General features: G+C 38.2%; 1 protein-coding gene across 1 annotated transcript in view; it reads left to right on the forward strand.

Annotated features, from left to right (window-relative positions):
- Positions 1 to 918: 918 nt before the first annotated feature.
- The window catches only part of LOC124883023 (kinesin-like protein KIF21A), a 43,336-nt gene continuing 24,517 nt past the window's right edge, over positions 919 to 19,737 (forward strand). The window contains exons 1-7 of the mRNA XM_047389838.1: positions 919 to 1,366; positions 13,383 to 13,605; positions 16,309 to 16,491; positions 16,912 to 17,061; positions 19,003 to 19,137; positions 19,275 to 19,439; positions 19,600 to 19,715. Of these exons, the coding sequence (XP_047245794.1) occupies positions 1,323 to 1,366; positions 13,383 to 13,605; positions 16,309 to 16,491; positions 16,912 to 17,061; positions 19,003 to 19,137; positions 19,275 to 19,439; positions 19,600 to 19,715 (1,016 nt within the window). The 5' untranslated portion in view covers positions 919 to 1,322. The remainder of the gene's footprint in view (positions 1,367 to 13,382; positions 13,606 to 16,308; positions 16,492 to 16,911; positions 17,062 to 19,002; positions 19,138 to 19,274; positions 19,440 to 19,599; positions 19,716 to 19,737) is intronic.

Consider the following 19,737-nt stretch of genomic DNA (forward strand, 5'->3'; position numbering starts at 1 on the left):
TGATAAATAAAAGCTCTGAAATATTGATTTTATAACAAAACAGCTGAAATTTCATACCCTGCCCAACATTGCCGTATTAGTATTAAATCACTAGAGGGCAGCATAGCCCAACAGCCGGTTTTAATGACTTCATTTAGTCGTCAAAATACAATAATCAAACAAATAAATGGTTTAAAATAAAATGTTTAGATAAAGCTGTAGTAAATTCTTTAAACAAGTTAGAAATATATCCATATTTAGATTAGCGTGTCACTAATTTGTACAAATAAGGTGTAAAATAATATTAAATTAAATATAATTATTTAAATGTTTGGATGATTTATAAAATTCACAACTAAGAATATTTAATATTTTAAACTTGAATTCATTTTATACTGAAATCATATATAAATATTTCAGTATTTAATTATTGAACTCAACATTGGATAGACCCTAACAGTACGGTTGATCTCTACAATAGTTTAACCGTAAACCAATCACCTTGTCTATAACAATGTTTTAGCGCTGCAGGCTAAGTGGTTTACAGACAAAATAAGTTCACGCCATCCTGCAACACAGGACGATGAAAAATTACATAAATTCTTAAATAATTATAGGCTATATGCTTTTAATATATAATAAAAAACGTTATTTAGTGACTTCCGTTAAATTATTAAATAAATGATTTATTTAATGATGCATTATTATATAAATCACTGAAACACTGATATGATGATTTATTTAAAGTAATTATAATTGAACAGAAATTTTGGCATGTATAAATATTTGTTTAATGACTTGTTTATTTGAATTTCCCACTTTGGGCCCTGCACAGGTCAGTGGTGTTCGTTTAGTATGCTAGCTGGTTTGCTACCTGTGTTTTGCTAGCAATGTCAGTGGAACTGTTAAGTAGTAGAGGTAGTAGCAATTTCAATATATTATTATTATTATTATTGTGTGTTGTTTTGCTCTGTCAGGATTGGTACAGCTCAGGAGGAGGAGTCTTGTTACGTCCTCAGTCTCCGTGGATTCACACGCCAAAGCGGTTCCTTGCATTTCCACACTCGCACACGCGCGCGGCTGGAGGCCGCTGGAGGGCTGACCGCGCCGGATCCCTTCCTCCTCGGTGCGATCAGATGTTTAGAGCAGATATTCAGCCGCAGACCCGCATAAAAATGAGCCTTGTGGCAGGTTGAATGAGAGCGGCCGCGGCGGAGGCTGCAGACCGAAGAGCTCTGGTGAAAGGAGGGGGGAGGGTGACGCTCGGCCGTCTTGTAAGAGGATAGAGAAAGGACGAAAAGGAAAAGCGAGCTATTTTTAAGGTGGACTGTTCCGGCGACGCCATGAGCAGCGGAGCGGATGAGAGCTCGGTGCGGGTTGCCCTGAGGTAAGGATGCAGAGGACCCTCCTCTGGAGAGATGCTCTTCTGTCACACCTGCTAGGATCTGCACATGCTATTCCTGCTTCAGCATCCCACTCTGTAAACATTGCACCCTAACCTATATCTCCAAATCCTTTGGTATTTCCTTCAAAGTGCCTTTATTTTGCAGCTATTTTGCGCCAGAAGTCAAAAGTAATCTATGGGCTGCATAACAAAAATATACCAGTAGATGTTAATAGGAGCTATTCTTATTCACTCCTGTCCTGTGGAATGGATTTATGAATGAAGATCTTAGGTTCCGGTGGGATTAGGCCTCCTTTGTGATTAGATTAGATTATAATATGCGGATGGAAGGCCATACCATGTCTTTGATACAATCAAATAGATCATTCCAACTCAGAAGAGAGTTTGCTTTTCATTCCCTGGATCTATTTGATCTCTTTCTTTGTTTCCAGGCTTTTTCTATTGTTCATTCTTACAGTGTTAGGGTCGTGTTTTGATCCATTGGCAGTGTGTTTCCCCTGATCTGAACTTTGCCCCTTATATGCCTGTTACTGCCGGCAGACAGACCGTTTGGCTCAACCAAATCCCACCTATAAAAAGTAAAACAAATAAATAAATTACAAGGTATTACAGAAGGTGAGTTTGTCTGCAAACATGCACATTTGTATTGGAAACACAAGCTGTAATGTCATGTGAGCTGGGAGGAAGAGAGGACAAAAGCTGCTCCATCTCATGTTTCTTGCCCCCCACCCCGCTTGCCTTTTCTCGTTATTTTGCATTCAGACTTTGACCCAGAGCTGTGTTTGCTAAGCCAACTCAGTTTACAAGTCGGCCTCTCTCTCTCTCCGTCTTAGATAATAAATAATCTATAATAAGCAACCTGATTTCATAAAAGTAGGAAAACTTCCAAAAACAAAAGCCATTTTCCAGCTCTCTAGATTATACATTTATCCATTTTGCTCTCTGTCTTAGTTTGTATGATGTGGACTCAAAACAAGCTTCTAGCAGCATGACAAAATAGGCTGTTGAACAGGTTTATGTCTGTTTTTCTTTGGTCACATTTTGTGTTGTTACAAGCTCAATCTTGAATGTCTTTTATCGGGATTTCATGTTATAGATAAACAAAAACTAGGACATAATTGTCAAGTGGAAAGAAAATAACATCTGGGTGTTGTAAACCTTTCCTTATAGATAAATGATAGACTTGCCCAGCCGTCTTTTCAAAATAGCAGTGTGTCATCTACAGCTACACGGAAAGCACCCCACATGAACAGATTTCACTCACGTACATTCAGATGTCAGACGGGAAATCTCACACTCCCTCTTGAGGTCAAACGTGATTTCAGAGTAATTCTCTGTGTTTCCATCACCTCGCTTTCTGATTGGCCACACCTCACATTCAACAGGCGTGCTTGTTTTTCCTCGGGGGAACAGCCCACACGGTAGAATATCGGGTCAAGACAATCCAACATGTTGAATATCCCCGATTTGAGGTTGGTGCGGTCCTGACGTCCTTCTGAACAGTCAAGATTTCTTGTAACACGCCACAGACAGCAGGAATATCTCATAAGATTATTTTAAGAGACATCACTATGATTAGGGCCTCTCTGAAGGGGAAGATTGGTCAAAAATCAGCATAAAAATGCTGGCGTGTGAACCAGGTATTAGCTGTGTCCCCTTTATGACTTCTGTATAGCTGTAGACAGGATTTATTTTGGATTTCTTACAACAATGTCTTTCCTTTTCCAATAAAGGCCAGGTTTGTGGATAGCTATCCTGTCAATAGATTATTCCACCTGAGCTCTGCAGCTTCTCCAGAGTTTCCGAGCCTCTTGGCTTTTTCTCTGGACAGCCGGACATTTTTAGGTTTCTAAAAAAAATCCCGATGTCATTTTCTTTCTGCTTGACTATTCTTTACTTAGTGTTGGTCTGCTGCATGAAATACTATTGGAGTTTGTTGTAACACGACACAATGTGAAAAGCTTTAAATACCTTTGCAGTGCAATGTATATAAAATGCTAAGGGGTCTTGTTCATATATTGGTTTAAATATTTATGACTGACAAATAGTTGTATTTGTTGCTCTTTTCACATAAAAGGATCATTTCAATCTATAACCTCCACTTGGTTAGCAAGTGTAGCATACATTGAGGGAAGGGTTTGTTGCTTTCTAGATACAGTCTCCATAATGTCAGTGGCAATAAGATTACGGCATGTATGCTAATGTAAATTAGATCTTTTATGAGATCACAGCATCTGCATTTGCTTAAATGATCAAATAACTCACTGTAATAACATTTGTTGTGTAGTGACTCAGCATTTAATCGTAAGGCGATTTGCTGACTTAAAGTCAGTCTGATCTCGTCTGAGGTCAGGAGTGTCTAAAAATGCTTTGTCACTGAGCTACACACCTCAACACACACACACACGCACACACTCATCCAGACGCACACAAGGTAATCCAGTTCATGTTACCCTGGCCTAACCCTGTGGTAGTGCAAAGATCTATCTAGCTGCTGTTTTACCATGACTTCAAATGGTGAAATACACTTAAATGACAAAACTATACACTCGTCTGCTTTTACATTTAGCTTAAGTTACATCCCATTCTAAATAGATAGAGTTTAATTATGATGTTTGCCCTTTCTTTGCAGTTTTAACAGCTACAAGTCTATTAGGAAGGCTTTTTACAAGGTTTATGAGTTTGTTTATGGGAACTGTTGACCATTCATCCAGAAGCACATTTGTGAGGTCACACACTGATGTTAGATGAGAAGGCCTGGTACACAATCTCCACTCTAATTCATCTCAAAGGTGTTCTACTGGGTTGAGATTATTACTTTGTGAAGGTCAGTTATGTCGAGGGAGGAGTCTTCCTCAAACTGTTCCCATAAAGTTGGGAGCATGAACATGTCCAAAATGTCTTGATATGCTGAAGATTGAGGAGTTCCATTCACTAGGAGAAAGGAGCTAAGTCCAGCTCCCTAAAACAGTCCCACAGCATGATTTCTTGTGTCACACTTTACACCAGACACAATGCACTTAAGCAAATGCTGTTCTCCTGGCAACTGCCAAACCCAGACTCATCCATTGCACTGCCAGACAGAGAGGCATGATTCGTCACTTCAGAGAGCACATAGCAGTGGTGGCTTTACACCACTGTATTTGACCCCTTTGCATTGCACTTGGTGATGTAAGGCTTGGGTGCAGCTGCTCAACCATGGAAACTCATGCCATGAATCTTTCTTCGCACTGTTCTGCCGGCTATGTGCGTCAGCATCTGCTAAACCCTCGCTGTGATTTTACATTACATTACAAGCAAAATAAGTGCTTCAACCCGTGACATCATTTCCTATATGTGCTAGGAGTGAGGGTTTCCGATATGAGGCTCATATGCAATAAGGTTACAATATAGTTTCTCAAGCAAACTTGTCAGATTTTTACATATATGTTAATTTTATATGTTCTAGTTGATCTATTGGGGATGGGAAAAAAACTACCTTTGAGGTATCTGGCTACAGCAGAAACAGTGCCTCCTACTGATTTCGTATACTATGGTCGCCGAAAGCCTGTGATGAAATATTAAAATGAGTTCAAATGTTTTGCTTCTCTTTTCCGGTGATTTTGATATAATGTTTTTGTAAATATGAAAATAAAATCAAACCAATTTAAAATTTCCACTCATCTTTTTTAACACAAAAAAGAAAGACACTTGGATTTCTCTTTAAATAATAAAAAAACAAAATTTTTTAAACTGATTTCTGATGAGATCCAAAAAAACAAACATGCATAAACTTTAAGTGTTTTTTCTTTATTGCTTTATAGCTACTACTGATCCGAGCTGGTGTTGGGTATGGTTGTAATCTGCATCTTTACACAGAAGACTGTTAAGACACACTGATGATATCTTTCAACAGATGTACTGATACATGTGTAATGATGCTTTCAAATGTATTTCGATTATTCACGTATGTTTTTTCTTCAGCCTAATGGTTAAATGAACACAAAGACCACCTAAACAGGTTGGTGTCATAACAAAAAACTAAAACTTATAAGTCAAAGCAAATACAATAACATGTTTTCCTTAAATTTGTAAGACCTTAAACGGAACGTGTCACCCTCAAATTACTACAGTACCTTTTACATTCAGTGCTAATGACTGGGAGCCACGCTTTTCATCCCCTAATAAATCACTCTGCTCATTCCTTTCTATGTCCCGAACCCTACCTCCATGTTGGTGTTTTCACTACTGCTAATCGCCATGGACACATTCTAATTATTCTAAACCTTTACAGCTGTAGTAAATCTGATCTTCTCAGCCTCTGGTATATGGGGACTGTCAGCTTTAGCCAGCAGGTTGTCAGTGTATACCTGCCTCAACCTGTAGATCTAACACTGTCTTTTAACAAGTTCCCTAATCCACCATCACAACAGGACCACGGTGATGAATTACTCCTCTATCATCTTTTTTTTGGGTGTGGTAAAAGACAAAACAAGAAAGAAAGACTGCAGTGTAAACAGAAGGAAAGGCCCCAAATGTTGATTTGTCAGTGGAAAAATGATGTGATATTGAAATTTTTTTGCTGCCTACCGCACTGTCATGTAGGTTTTTCTAAAATTTCTAGTCAAGGCCTCAGTACTACACTCAGCAATTACTGGGCTTTCCCTTGAGTAGACCGTATCTACTTTGATATAGAACAATAAATCTGTGGACTATTTATGCCCAGTCCTTTGAACTGCAACAGAAAATGTTAATGGCTTGTCTGAGAAGAAATTCATCACGAAACCTTTTCCTGTGAGAAGTGGCACAGTGATCTATTAGTTTGTCAATCTTTTCAAAACTCGGCTTTAATATCAGAAGTTTCACATTTTGTGGTTACTTTTCAAAGAAGAAAATATTGCCAAAAGTATTCGCTCACCATCCAAATAATTGATATCAGGTCTTCCAATCACTACCATGGCCACTGGTGTATAAAATCAAGAACCTAGGCATGAAGACTGTTTTTACAAACATGCAACAAACCCAGTGGTGAAATTTCCTCACTCCTAAATATTCCACCATCACCTGTCAGTGCTATTATGTCTGTCCTGTGTGTATCTGTGCTGGCCTGTGATAGACCTGCAACCAGTCTAGAGTGTATGTTTGTATTCACTCAGACTCCGTAATCAGAGCCTTTTGCTGTCCGTGCAAATATAAGCCCTTGTTGTCAATGGGGTATTTCACATTTGCTCCTTTGCCATTACGGCATGAAAGAGAGGGAACCTCCGTCGTCCATCAGAAAGAGTCTGTTTTTAACAGACTGCTAAAATGTCACCAATGTTATTGGTCTTCCGAGAGACCCCATGATGTTTGTTTAGGGAGGCATGTGTTGGCAAATTAATTAATTCAAATTATACTAAAGCCACTACAAAATTATTATTTTTCTGCCTGACACAAACAAAATGGTAATCTCATCTCGAATAAACAAAGTTACAAGAAATTACTCTTCATACCAATGTGTGCTAAGGCTGCAGTCCCCCAGCCTGTATCAGCAGCTCAGCAAGTTGACAGCTTGTTTTCCTGTTGTGACTCATTCATATACTGATGCACCTCCTCTTGTGTCCTGACAACAGTATTTTGGTTCTCATTACTCCATGTCTGCCTTTGTATGTATGCTGGTGGCATTTTCAGTTAATTCGGTCGTAGTACTCCACCTGACCACCTTGACCGCAGGGAGCCATTATTATGCAATGTTGATCCTGAACCCCATTCCAACCTTAAGGGCTGTTTCGCTGTTTCTGTATGTGTGTTATATTTTTTGTTCTTTTGCATTTTTCAGAACCAATGTAATAGTTCTGAAAAAATGTCAGACTTTTGTTTAATGACCAAACGTACACAAAACATCAAAAACATTTTTAGAGTTATTAAATCAATCTATTCGTGAAAACAAAAGTTGGGCCATTTTGACAGCAGGAGCACCTTAAAATGAGACAAGCATGCAAATTGCAACAAATGGACTAGTTAAACATTGACTGGAATATTCCACACTAATGTCAAGCACATTTTATGATTTGTGAAAACAGAAATTAGGATTCTTAGTTTTTAGTAGTATCATCTTGTTTCACTAGCTGGTTGTATCATCACATGGCTAGGTTTAAAACGACTGCTATAAAAGGTCCATTAAGTCGCCAAAGCAAACGTTTAAACATTTGTGGTCAGGAAAAAGTAAAGTTTGTTTTGAAGATGAGATTTTAAACTGGAACAGAAACATACGTTTGTTTCAGACTGCTGCATCCTAGGTGCACAAAGGAGTGTTATCGCAGATCCTTCCTCCCAGTAGTTGTTAGACCATCACTGCTCCCAACTAACTCAATAAGTGTTTAGTTCCCTCCTGTTTTTTTTTTTTTCAATTTTTTCATTTTTAAAATTTCTTTTAATCGGAGTATGCTTTTTTTTATATATATATATATATTTTTTTTACTATGCTATACATTTTCCCTTACTGTACAGTCTCTTATTGTTGTATATATATATAAATAAATTACCTTTGTGTGTATCGGCATGTTTCCATTTGCCGTTCTTTTTGCTGCTGGTAGACCTGAATGTCCCCACTGTGGGACAATAAATCATAAATCTATTTCTCAAAAGAGACTAAATGTAAAGTCGTGGTATAAAGGTTTCAATATTTATGATATTTTTCAAGTGTCATATCAAATAAAAAGGAACACCAAATGGAAAACTCTACATAAAAGTCTGCATAAGTACACCCCAAATACTCTAGATACACACCAAAAGCCAACAACTCTACATTGTATGACTTAACAAATAAGCATTATCCATTTTCCAGCTCTTATTGGCTCCTCTGTCCATCTGGAACAAGTCCCTCTTCTTTTGACCTTTTTACATCACGTCTGAGAGTAAAAACCTTTGGGCTCTGACATAAAAACTGTGTATGTATGTATGTTCTGTGCACACATGTATAATCTGCTGTTCATCTAGGCATACTCATCCTAAATATTCATGAAGGAAGTCAAGTGAACTGAGACACAAAAGCAAAGCAGGCTGCAAGCCAGCTGCCAGCTGATGCCATGTGATATCTCACTCTCAGAGACATTCAATAACAAAGGTTAATTTATTATGGATTCTAGTTATAATTAGAAAATTTGGAGTTTGTAGTAGACTTTAGAAATACATAATGTTTTAAATATTGTTTTGTTAATATCTGAGTGAGCCTTGCATACCTATATCGTAGCTATGCTGCTATCTCTGTCTTTCTAAATATTTTCATAATTTTCACCTTGAGTCCTTTTTACAAACGAGTGATGATTCGGTCACACTGCCCTTGTCGAAGAAATGTTTTCCATGAAGCTTCCATCAGTGCTGGAGGCCACCAATGTATTTGAGTATGTATGCGTCCTTATGTGTCCTTTGTCGCTGCCAATCCGGGCATTATCCACCTCCCTCTGCCTGCTCCTCCACCTCTCTCTCCTTCCTGCTAAGTGACCTTTGACCAAAGAAACAGTCTCTGACAATGGAATGGGTCCTGTCAAAGCTGTGGGTGTGCTTGGTGAAAGGACAGCAGTCAGTGACCACGCCAAAGGAAACTAAAAGACGGCATCAGCGGATTTAAACCTCACTCTTTTTACTGCTTTTCCACTCCATTTTGCGTCATTCCCAGAGTCCCTCTGGGACTGCCGTTTCTAGATCAGCTTCAGAGCTCAGAGTCTTCTTGAGTGACAGTGAAACACTCATGTTATCTTAAAAAATGTTGAGATGTTTTTATTTGCCTGTCCATAATTCTGAGGACAGATTCATCCACACTAGGCTATGCTGCATTTAACACAGTGGCCCTGTTTGAAACTCTGCTATAAACAACTTAATTTATCTTGAGTGATGCGCTGAACAGGTCCTTGATGTCAAGGCCAGCAGCAGGACAATAGAGGCTGTTACTGAGATGCACTCCCACTGGATTGTGGTCAGTTACAGCACTTAAGATCTCCTTTCAGTCTCTTTACTTATGTCCCTCTTCTTCTTGCTCAAGTCAGCCAGCAGGCTTTAGTCTCCAAAAACGCATTATAGTAGGTAGTCCGGTCCACAACCATAAAAATATACACAAGCACCTGCTGGCTAAGAGAAGCATGTGCATTTTCTTATATGTGCATGTTGTTATGCAAGCAAGTGTCCTTAAAGAGATTCTTCAGGCAATCTCTAGATATTATGGTCTGTGGGTTGGGTTTTTTATTGGTTTCTGTCTGTTCTGCTCTATTCTTGACCCATTTACCTGATAATGAGTTTAGTTTCTCAGGTACTGGGGTTGGAAGGCTTGATACAACTCGTGAGACGAGAAAAAGATTTGAATAATTTTTTGGGGGGAAACCAAGAATCTCCCCCTTTTAGCTTTTTAGAAACAGAGGACAGGTTCCGTAGATCACAAACTGTGTTGTAAATATTCTGTTATCAGTGTCGATTAATTCAGTCCAGGTTTGACCATAGAACGTTTTATTCTAATCTAATTCTAATGTGGTTCTGATGCCAGAATCTCGGGTCAAGGAATTAGTTCAGGGTTGATTAGTATTTTATTTTGTTCGCATCATCATCAACATGCTGACCCATGTGCTCCAGCCAGTCGACACCTTCATTTCTTACCCCTGTGCTTTAAGGTTGTGTATAAATAAATAAAAATCTTGGTGGGTATTTATTTTTGCTAAATTATGCTGATTAACAATTATGAAAATAAGTCAAGGTTTACATACAGCTTCAGCCTTTTTTGCATTTGCACATTTGATGCACCTCAGCAGTGCAGCACCTGATTTAGCCTATGTTCACTAGATGAGGCACAGAGTCCTAATTCAGCCTTTTTTGCATTTGCACATTTGATGCACCTCAGCAGTGCAGCACCTGATTTAGCCTATGTTCACTGGATGAGGCACAGAGTCCTAATTCTGTCTGTTTTTATCTGTGTTATCATGAAAACAACCGGATAGACCCGGCTTGTATTTAGGTTAGTATAATCTGTGTTCCTTTGTTTTCCTTTGATACATCCATATTATAAAAGTAAAAAAAAACAAAAAACTATTGTGTTGCTATGGTTTCAGTACACACTCAGATTAAATAATAAACATTTGATTTATTGCTGTCACTGCAAGCAGCCATGAGTAGCTCTATTATTATTATGGATTCAAGTTCTCTGTTAAGTTTTGGGAACGTGGCCTAAAGGGATCATCGTACATTCAATCCTGTAATACGTTAAATCACCCTACTAAATCACAGACAACTCAGATCAACTGAGCCCTATGGCTGCAACACTTCTTTCAATTTCACTGGGAACAATGTGGCTTTATGAGCTCTTTTGTTGGCCTGTGATCTTAGGTGTTGGAGTTAAAACAACTGAACTTTTTTCTCTACAGAGTCTACCACAGCTAAACCACAAATATTTATTGCACATTGGGAGTGGCAACATTAATTATGCAATTCTTTTTTACAAATAAAAATAAATTAGTTATCAACAGTTAGTACATATAACATGACTGGGTCTAATCAAGCATGAAATCCGCATTAAGCAGGCGTTAAAAGGTTTTTTTTAAGAAGCTATTTTTAAACCTAGTTTGTCAGTGCTGCTGAGTTATACTGTACAGGCTAGAAGGCAAAAGCATGTTTGGTGCTTTTTTTAGCATTCAGACCTCTTTAATTTAGACAAGCATCAAAAGCAGAATTTGTATGAATATATTTACCGGTATGTATAAGTATATACACTGATCTAAGATTTTTCTAAATTTATGAACATTCTCTTTAAAATTGTTTAAATCTAGTTGTGTATTTTGCATTCTCTTAAGATGAATGTATCCTTACACCCCTAACTTAGAATATTGTTTAATTGCAAAAAATTAAAACCCAAAACACTGATTTAAATAAAAAATAAACAGTAGTGTTGTCACTTATGCATTTCCTGTTGTCATTAGAACTTTAATCCAAGTTTTTGAAGAGATATTTTATGAAATCACACACTCACAATGATCCCTCTGTGGTTCATTGCTTTTATTCTTTGCTTTTGTGTTCATGCTCATATTCTCTCTTTCTGGCACAAACACCCACAGTCCCTCAGAATAAGAGAGGGAGAGTTTAATGCTTTTCATTACTTCCAAAGTCTCCCAGTGGGATGAATGTGAGTCTTCTTTTAATGTAAATACACACAAGTACTGCACATAGAATACAAAGCAATGCATCATCGGTCCTACTACCGCGTTCTCATTCTCTCTCTCTCACACACACAGACATACCCACAGTTTGGTTTTTTTCTATCATTACAGGGACTTTGCATTGTCTTTCATTCATTTTCCATTTATTTATATAGTCTAACCCTGACACTAATCCAAACCTAAACCTAACCATTACCTGTACATCCCTAAACCTAACCTAAACTCAGTTTTTACCGTAGTTCTGAACCTAACAATTAGCCTACATAACCGATTTTTCCTTGTATGACCCAGGAAAAATGTCCACACAATTGTGGTGTTCTGTCAGGAGTTGATCCTCACAAGGTTAGAAAGACATGCGCGCACACACAGGGACACACACCATTAATGCCTGCCAGCTGTAAGGCACAATAGCAGTCATTTAACTGATGTTCTCAGGTGTCTGCTTGTGCTTTGAGTATATTATCCATTCTTTCTTTATTTATTTGGGTTTGGATATAGCCAAGAAAACACGATTAAGAACCTGAAACCTTTTTCACTTCTACCTAATATCTTAATACAAGAATTGTGTTTCAGACTTGTTTTTATTTTATAAATCAATTTTCCATCATTTCATTTCTTAAAACATATCCAGATATGTTTTCTTCTGGAAAACTATATGTTAGTCATGAAAACTGAATGAGGATTTGATATAATAACAAAGTTTTTATTTTATGTGAATGAAAGCAAATAGAGTAATTGATGAAATCCAGGGTGGGACTGTTTGCTCAGAGCTCACTTCTCTCACTCCCTCAGTACACTGAGAGCTCTGTGTATGGGAGTGTGCTGGCACTGCAGGGTTTTCCACATGTATAAACACACACATCAAACAGTAGCAGCCCTCATCTCTCTTTCTCAATGAAATGTTCTCCCCTCTTGAAAATAGGTTCACTTTTATTTTCACTCCCACAATAGTCAGTCATGTTGTTCTGGGTTTTACAACTTCTTTACTCAGCTTTTATTCTTTGAAAAAAGTCTTAAATTTGCCTTGTTATTAGCATGGACAATGCCTTGACAGTGTTACTAAAAATGTTAAAGCAGTTTTTGGACATTATTGACACCATTGATGCACTGAAATATTTCGTTAGTTCATCGCTAATTTTCTGAAAAACTAGAAACAACATATCTTGTGTTTACTGCTAATTAGAAATAGTTAGCGTGCAACACGTTGAAGTGCGGTTTAAAAATTAATACGTAATAGGCTCCTGGTTGGGCTTCATTTTATAAGTGCTAGTGATACACAAAAACCTTTAACTGGTTTATTTATCACTAATTTCAGGAAAGACTAGTGTTAAGTACTAGAGTGAAATTGTTAGCATGCTAACACGTTAAACGTTGACCCACATTACATTATGAGCAGGTCAGCACACCAGTGTTAGCAACCAGCTCAGTTCACACTTGTTCTTAAACCTTTTTTCAACAAAGATGGGACACATATAAAACAAAAGTATTGTTTTATATTGCCTTCCTTTTTATAAATCAGGAGCAACATCCTGCTGTAGCTGAATGAGTGAGTAAATCAGGAGAACTTGTGCCATAACCATAGCAGTTGTGTGGTTTATGCTTTATACAACACTACTACAATTTCCAAAATATTTGGTCAGCAGTTGAAGAAAAAACAGATTAAAAAACAGTTTAACACAATGTACCATTTAAAGCTTTACCTTATTTTGAAGTGTAAATTAAAAATAAATTTTGTATATCATGCTAAAAGGAAATTTGTAGGGCAATAGTATAGCATTTGTGACTTTAAGCTCTTATCAGTTACTTGTATTGTTAAAATATCTCTGTACCTCTTTCTTTTCTAGGATCCGTCCTCAGCTGGCTAAGGAAAAAATTGAGGGCTGTCACATCTGTACGTATGTGATGCCCGGAGAACCACAAGTGATCCTTGGTAAGGACAAGGCCTTCACCTTTGACCATGTCTTCGACATGAACACTCAGCAGGGTACCATCTACACCCACTGCACAGAGAAACTCATCGAGGGTTGCTTTGAAGGCTACAACGCCACCATCTTTGCATATGGACAGGTTGGTCAACTTCCATCTCTTGGGTGGGCATGCCTGTGCACATTTTAATGTGAATAAAACATGCACACACTCATGCATCACCGTCTAAGGATTTCTTGCATTTGTATCGCTCAAGGTAATGGATCTGCTTCAAGAATCCACAGATTTTTGGCAGTGTAGGACATGAAGCTGATTTTATGCCTCACCACTTCTGTCTGAGCAGCTGACATGTTCTAACTTGCTCTTAACACCACAGCTTCATATTGGCTAGCTTGAGAGGGAGAGATGGAGAAAGGAGTTTATTACACAATCAAAGCAAAGTGAGCCTAAACCTTATTACATTGCAGAGCACAGAAGTAAACCCTGAAGTAAAAACATATCCTGAAGACATTAAACAGCTGCTGCACTAACTTGTCCCTGGACAGCTCTGTGATTTCTCAAGAGGATCAATAACTCAAATGTCTTCAGCTCCTGACGCTGCTGCAGCAGTGGCATCTCTCAGCTTAGACTGAAGCACAATATCCCAATTTTTCTTTGTCTTTTCTTTTTCTGTATTCCTTTAGTCGAATGGAGGCTTACAAAAGCATTGGAGTGGTACAGTTTATGAGTTGTTAAAGAAACATTTAGTTTATTTCTCTGAACTCAACCAAAGAGTTCCAAGTACAGCTGCAGAGCTTCATGCATGTCCACAATTTGATCCCATTGTGCCCTGCATCACTACTAGATTATATCAAATCGGACCATTCCTGTCTATTGCTTAACTTGGTGTTTCACAGAAAAAGTATAATTTATTAATCATTTATCATTTTGTACATTTCTCTTATTCTAATGTATATTTTTTATGTATTAATGGCCTTGTTGAAGAGGTAAATAGTAAAAGCTAGCTTTAGTGGAGCTACAGCAATGGGAGGCTAAACCAGTAAGACTTATTAGTTTTAAAGTCCTCAGATTTAAAGTGGTTTGCCTAAAATAATAAATATGTGGCTGATTTTAGGCAATATTTGATTCTGAATTGGCTCAAACAAGGAGTAATCTTTAACTGGCATAGATCAGTTAAGGGAACATATATTTTATCTCCTTGTATTTTCATTGGTCTTTTCTTCCTACATTTGTTTATTTTATGGGTTTATATTATCATTAGTAGGGTTCCTACATAGTCTATGGAATTTGATTATAGGGCTTGATCAGCAAGGAAAAAGTATTTGTATTTTCAGACCTTTCTCTCTGTTCCATGGTCTTATAATAAATATCTGAACATACGCTTTCCAGGTAGACATGCTGTTTATTAAAGATGAACATCTGTCTATCTATCTATCTATCTATCTATCTATCTATCTATCTATCTATCTATCTATCTATCTATCTATCTATCTATCTATCTATCTATCTATCTATCTATCTATCTATCTATCTATCTATCTATCTATCTATCTATCTATCTATCTATCTATCTATCTATCTATCTATCTATCTATCTATCTATCTATCTATCTATCTATCTATCTATCTATCTATCTATCTATCTATCTATCTATCTATCTATCTATCTATCTATCTATCTATCTATCTATCTCTATCTCTATCTCTATCTCTCTCTATATGTTCTTTCTTTCTTGTGTCCTTTGTATCCTTCTTCCCTTCCTTTTGTACTTTCATCCTTGTGTCCTCATTGAAAGGCTACCCGCTGTAGAAAAGTCTGCCTTTAGTTCATAGTGACCTTTTGTATTTTCCGTTTAAAAAAGAGCTAGGAAGTCTGGAAATTTGCTTGTGCTATATTTAAGGCTTGCCCTGAGATGGATTGGCGACCTGTCCAGGGTGTACCCTGTCTCGCTTGTAGACTGCTGGAGATAGGCCCCAGCTCCCCCGTGATCCACATAAGCACATAAGCTATTGAACAAAGCACTGTACAAAGAACTGCAGAAAAAAAAGCAAAGGCAAACTGTAAAACACACTAAAAACTAATGGTGCAGTTTAATATTTGCATTTTTCAATTGTGCTAAAAACTGACTGAGAAATCTGGAAATTTGAGTTTAGAAAAGTATGTTATTTTGAAATGAAATTAATATCGGAAGTCTATAGCGAAGGAGACATTTAACTTTTACCAGCCTATCCAGGGACAAGCCGAACTGGAAATTCTCTATACAATCCATAAGCAGTACCATTTGAAATGGAACTGCATTCATGCCTTATCCCTGCAAAGTGAACTGAACTTAATTTGAATTAATTAAATCATGTCAGTATTGCCTTCCTATTATTTTTGTTCATTATTCTCTCTTTACATTGATGCTGAGTCCCTCTAGTGTTGCCATCAGAGAGCTCCTGACTGTGTGCGTTGGGAAGCAAACATTCACACAAAGAAACTACACAGGTGTGGTCTTGGAGAAGAAAACAGATAAATTTTATTCTCATTTGCACACTTGCTTACAAAAACCCCCACATCTCTTTGTGTAAAGACAGGCGCTCCTCCTGCCTGGGTCTTTTTATTTTGGGGGTGTTAGCAGGCAGAAGCAGAGTGACACATTAATTTAAACCCAAAGTTGCAGTCTTCTTTTGGTCACCATGGAAATCACCCTTCTTCACCCCTTTCCACCCACAAATGTGAAGGAGGCTTGATCAACTGAAGTCATAAGATGACGTTTTTGCTTTTTCTGTTACAGTTGCATAAATAGGGAAACAATGTTTTATGAAAGAAGCACATTTAAAGTTCTGTCCTCCTGTATCCAGACAGGTTCTGGTAAGACATACACCATGGGAACCGGCTTTGATGTCAACATCGGAGACGATGAGCACGGCATCATTCCCCGAGCCGTCCACCACCTGTTCAGGGGGATCGAGGAGCGCAGACAGGCCGCCACCGAGCAAAGCAGGCCTGTTCCTGAGTTCAAGATCAACACACAGTTCCTAGAGGTAAAGAAAGACTCGCGCAGGTAGATCAAAGCGGGCCTGCTTCACCACATTCAAACTGACACATTTGAACACAACCACATTAAAACAATTTTTAGGGCACAATTTGAGCTCTGAACTCACTAAGCTGAAACCATTTATGGTCAATTAAGTAGACACAGAAAGAACATGCTGACAGCCAGAGGTCAAAGGTCTGCCGCGGGTTGTTAAAGTGCCCAGATGACTCGAGCACCATTAAACTGTCATTAGTTTGTCACTTTGGTCGACCTCCGGCTTTATTTTTAACTAACACCAAGTAGCTGCTGACAGCTGCGGAGAAGGCAGCTGAACATAGATGATGACTAATCATTTATCTTCTGTTTTACCTGTTTTCTTTCCCATTTCTTTCATTTTATCTTCCCATTTATTTCACCTGTGCTCTAGCTGTACAATGAAGAAGTGCTGGATTTGTTCGACACAACCCGTGACCTGGAGGCCAGGAGGCAGAGATCAAACATCAAAATTCATGAAGACGCCAACGGGGGCATCTACACCGTGGGGGTCACCACCCGCACCGTCACCTCCGCTGCGGAGGTCGGCTTTAAGCAGCCAGCACACTCTGGAAACCTTCAGCTTTTTGCCTTTAGACATATACTATTTACCATACATCTGTGAAACTAATTTAACATGGATTCATATTTTTGCTTTCCTGTTTCTATAACACAAACTCCTCCACAACTGTTGCCACCTCTGGTAAAGATGCCAAAAAGCACCTCAAATTAGTTTTATTGCAGAAGTATAATTTCACACTGTTGTTTCTTTTTAAAGTACTGGTGCCACAGTTATTGACACCCATGATGATTCCTTTAACTTAAATGCAACCAAAGCAAACTTCTGTGCTCTTCAAAATGGGAAAGCCAGGTGAACATACAAATTAAATTAAACAAATGAACCATGATTGTTTTCATTTTTTTAAATACATTATTTACCTTTTTGAGTTGAACTTTCAGTCTGTAGTCAAGTTCCTAACTCGTGGGTGTATATATGACATTACAGAGAGCCTTTTTTCTCATAGTCACTCTTCAAAATGGGTAAGACAAGAGCAAATGTCATTCAGTTAGAGCAGATGCCTCTTGGTTTTTATAAGACTGTAAATCATTGCAAGAAAGATAGATACTTGTCTAAACTTACCCACATCTACACTAAGCAGTGTTTAAAACCACACCATACTATACCATTCAGCTTTAATGATAAAAAACTAAAGGTAAAGCAACTAAAGGTAAAACAAAACAGAGAGAGAAATAATCTAAACGTTAGTATAAAATGAGTCCAAAACTAGCGCATGCAGAGTAAAAACAATAAAATAGAAGCTGTAAGAACTAGGCTGGACAAGGACCCATCTTTATCTTTGGCACTGTGCACAGCGAGAAGGATGTTAATGGTCACAGAGTCTCCATAGCAACCATTACATGTGGGTATTTACATCCCAACCAGTTGTTGCAAGGCATGGCAGGAACAATCACAAATGTAAATATGAGAATCTTGCGCATTTTTATTAGAACCTTACCTGAAACTGTGTATTTGTTTAAAGGGACTGGGATTAAAATAATATGTGGAAATGCTGCTAATGCCCACTGTTAAGTAAGACGGATGATCTGTGATGCTGTAATCCTGTTTGTCCTCAAAAAGTCGTAGAAACCCAAAAGAAATGGACAAAGATCTCTGTGTGTGTTTGAACCTTTAAAAACGTTCAGTTGACTAAGTGCTGTCTATTGGCTAAACATGGTTGTATAATGTAGAAATAGCAGAAGCCCCTATAACTGTGCCACTCATGAGTCTCTTAAAAAAAAACCAATCATTTCATAACGTATCATTTAGGGCTTGTAACACCTCTCTACGAGGCAGGCTAATAAGTTAGGAGCATGCTATATTTTCTTTCTTTCCTTCAGTGGGTTCAGACTGTTTACACCTGTCTAAAACTTTCAACACTATTAGCAGTAATGTAGATGTCAGGTTAATGTCTAGAAAAAACCCAAACATTTTGAATAGATAGTAAAACAAAGTCCGCCAACTAAAATGAGGTTTGTGTCAAAGGTTTGTGAATGTCTGAAATAATGCTGACTGATCTGGCAAGTAAGACCAGTGAACTGTGGAAGAAAAAAAATAAGTAAGATTGGGAGGAAGATGTTGTAGCAGATCATTAAAAGCATAGCAGTGGCTCGGTGATGCTTTGGGCAGTAATATTCACTGGTAAAAAGAAGAATGGGCTTAGTGAAATATCACGTTCCGCATGGCAACATTACTGCCTTAGTTGAAAAGGCAAAAAGAAACAATAATAAGGTCTTTAAGTGATCCTTAATGATATATTATCATAAACCCACCTCATTAAAAAAAACAACATTGCATATTAAGCTTTGTACCTTTTTGAAAATCCTTATACAACAGAGGCACCCTTCTTTTTCTCTGTGTGATTGAAATCTTCTCTGTGGTGTAAACACTCACATTGTTGTCACTTGGCCCTCTGACCTCTAACAGATGATGCAATGTCTGAAGCTGGGCGCCCTGTCTCGCACTACCGCCAGCACCCAGATGAACGTCCAGAGTTCACGCTCGCATGCCATCTTCACCATCCACCTCTGCCAAGTCCGAGTCTGCTCTCCTGATAACAATGTAGGCGGCACACGAGACTACAGCCGAGAACTGCCTTACCAATATATACCAATATACCATATATAATATATATATTATAGTTAACTGGAAACTGATTCATTGATTTAGTGTTGCACATGTTGCTACTTCTCATCCAGGATAACCTCACTGATAACCGCCTGGCTAATGATTCGGAGATTAATGAGTTTGAGACGCTGACGGCCAAGTTCCACTTTGTGGACCTGGCGGGTTCCGAGAGACTGAAAAGAACCGGCGCGACGGGAGACAGAGCGAAAGAGGGCATCTCCATTAACTGTGGACTGGTGAGGAAGCAGATTCTCAATCATTAATGCAGAAATGTTTCAAGGGTCAACTCACTTTGGTTAGCTAGAAAGAACAGTTCAAATTTCAATGGAGCAACAAAGACCCCTTGTGGTTAGAATAGGAAGCACACTATACAGTTTTTATTTTGAAACTCCTCAGCTTGCCTTGGGAAATGTCATCAGCGCTTTGGGAGACCGAAGCAAACGCTCTAGCCACGTGCCTTACAGAGACTCCAAACTCACCCGGCTGTTACAGGACTCACTGGGCGGCAACAGGTTTGTGTGTCTGATTACTGAA

This window comes from Girardinichthys multiradiatus, chromosome 17 (assembly GCF_021462225.1).
Source record: "Girardinichthys multiradiatus isolate DD_20200921_A chromosome 17, DD_fGirMul_XY1, whole genome shotgun sequence".
NCBI classification, from domain to species: domain Eukaryota; kingdom Metazoa; phylum Chordata; class Actinopteri; order Cyprinodontiformes; family Goodeidae; genus Girardinichthys; species Girardinichthys multiradiatus.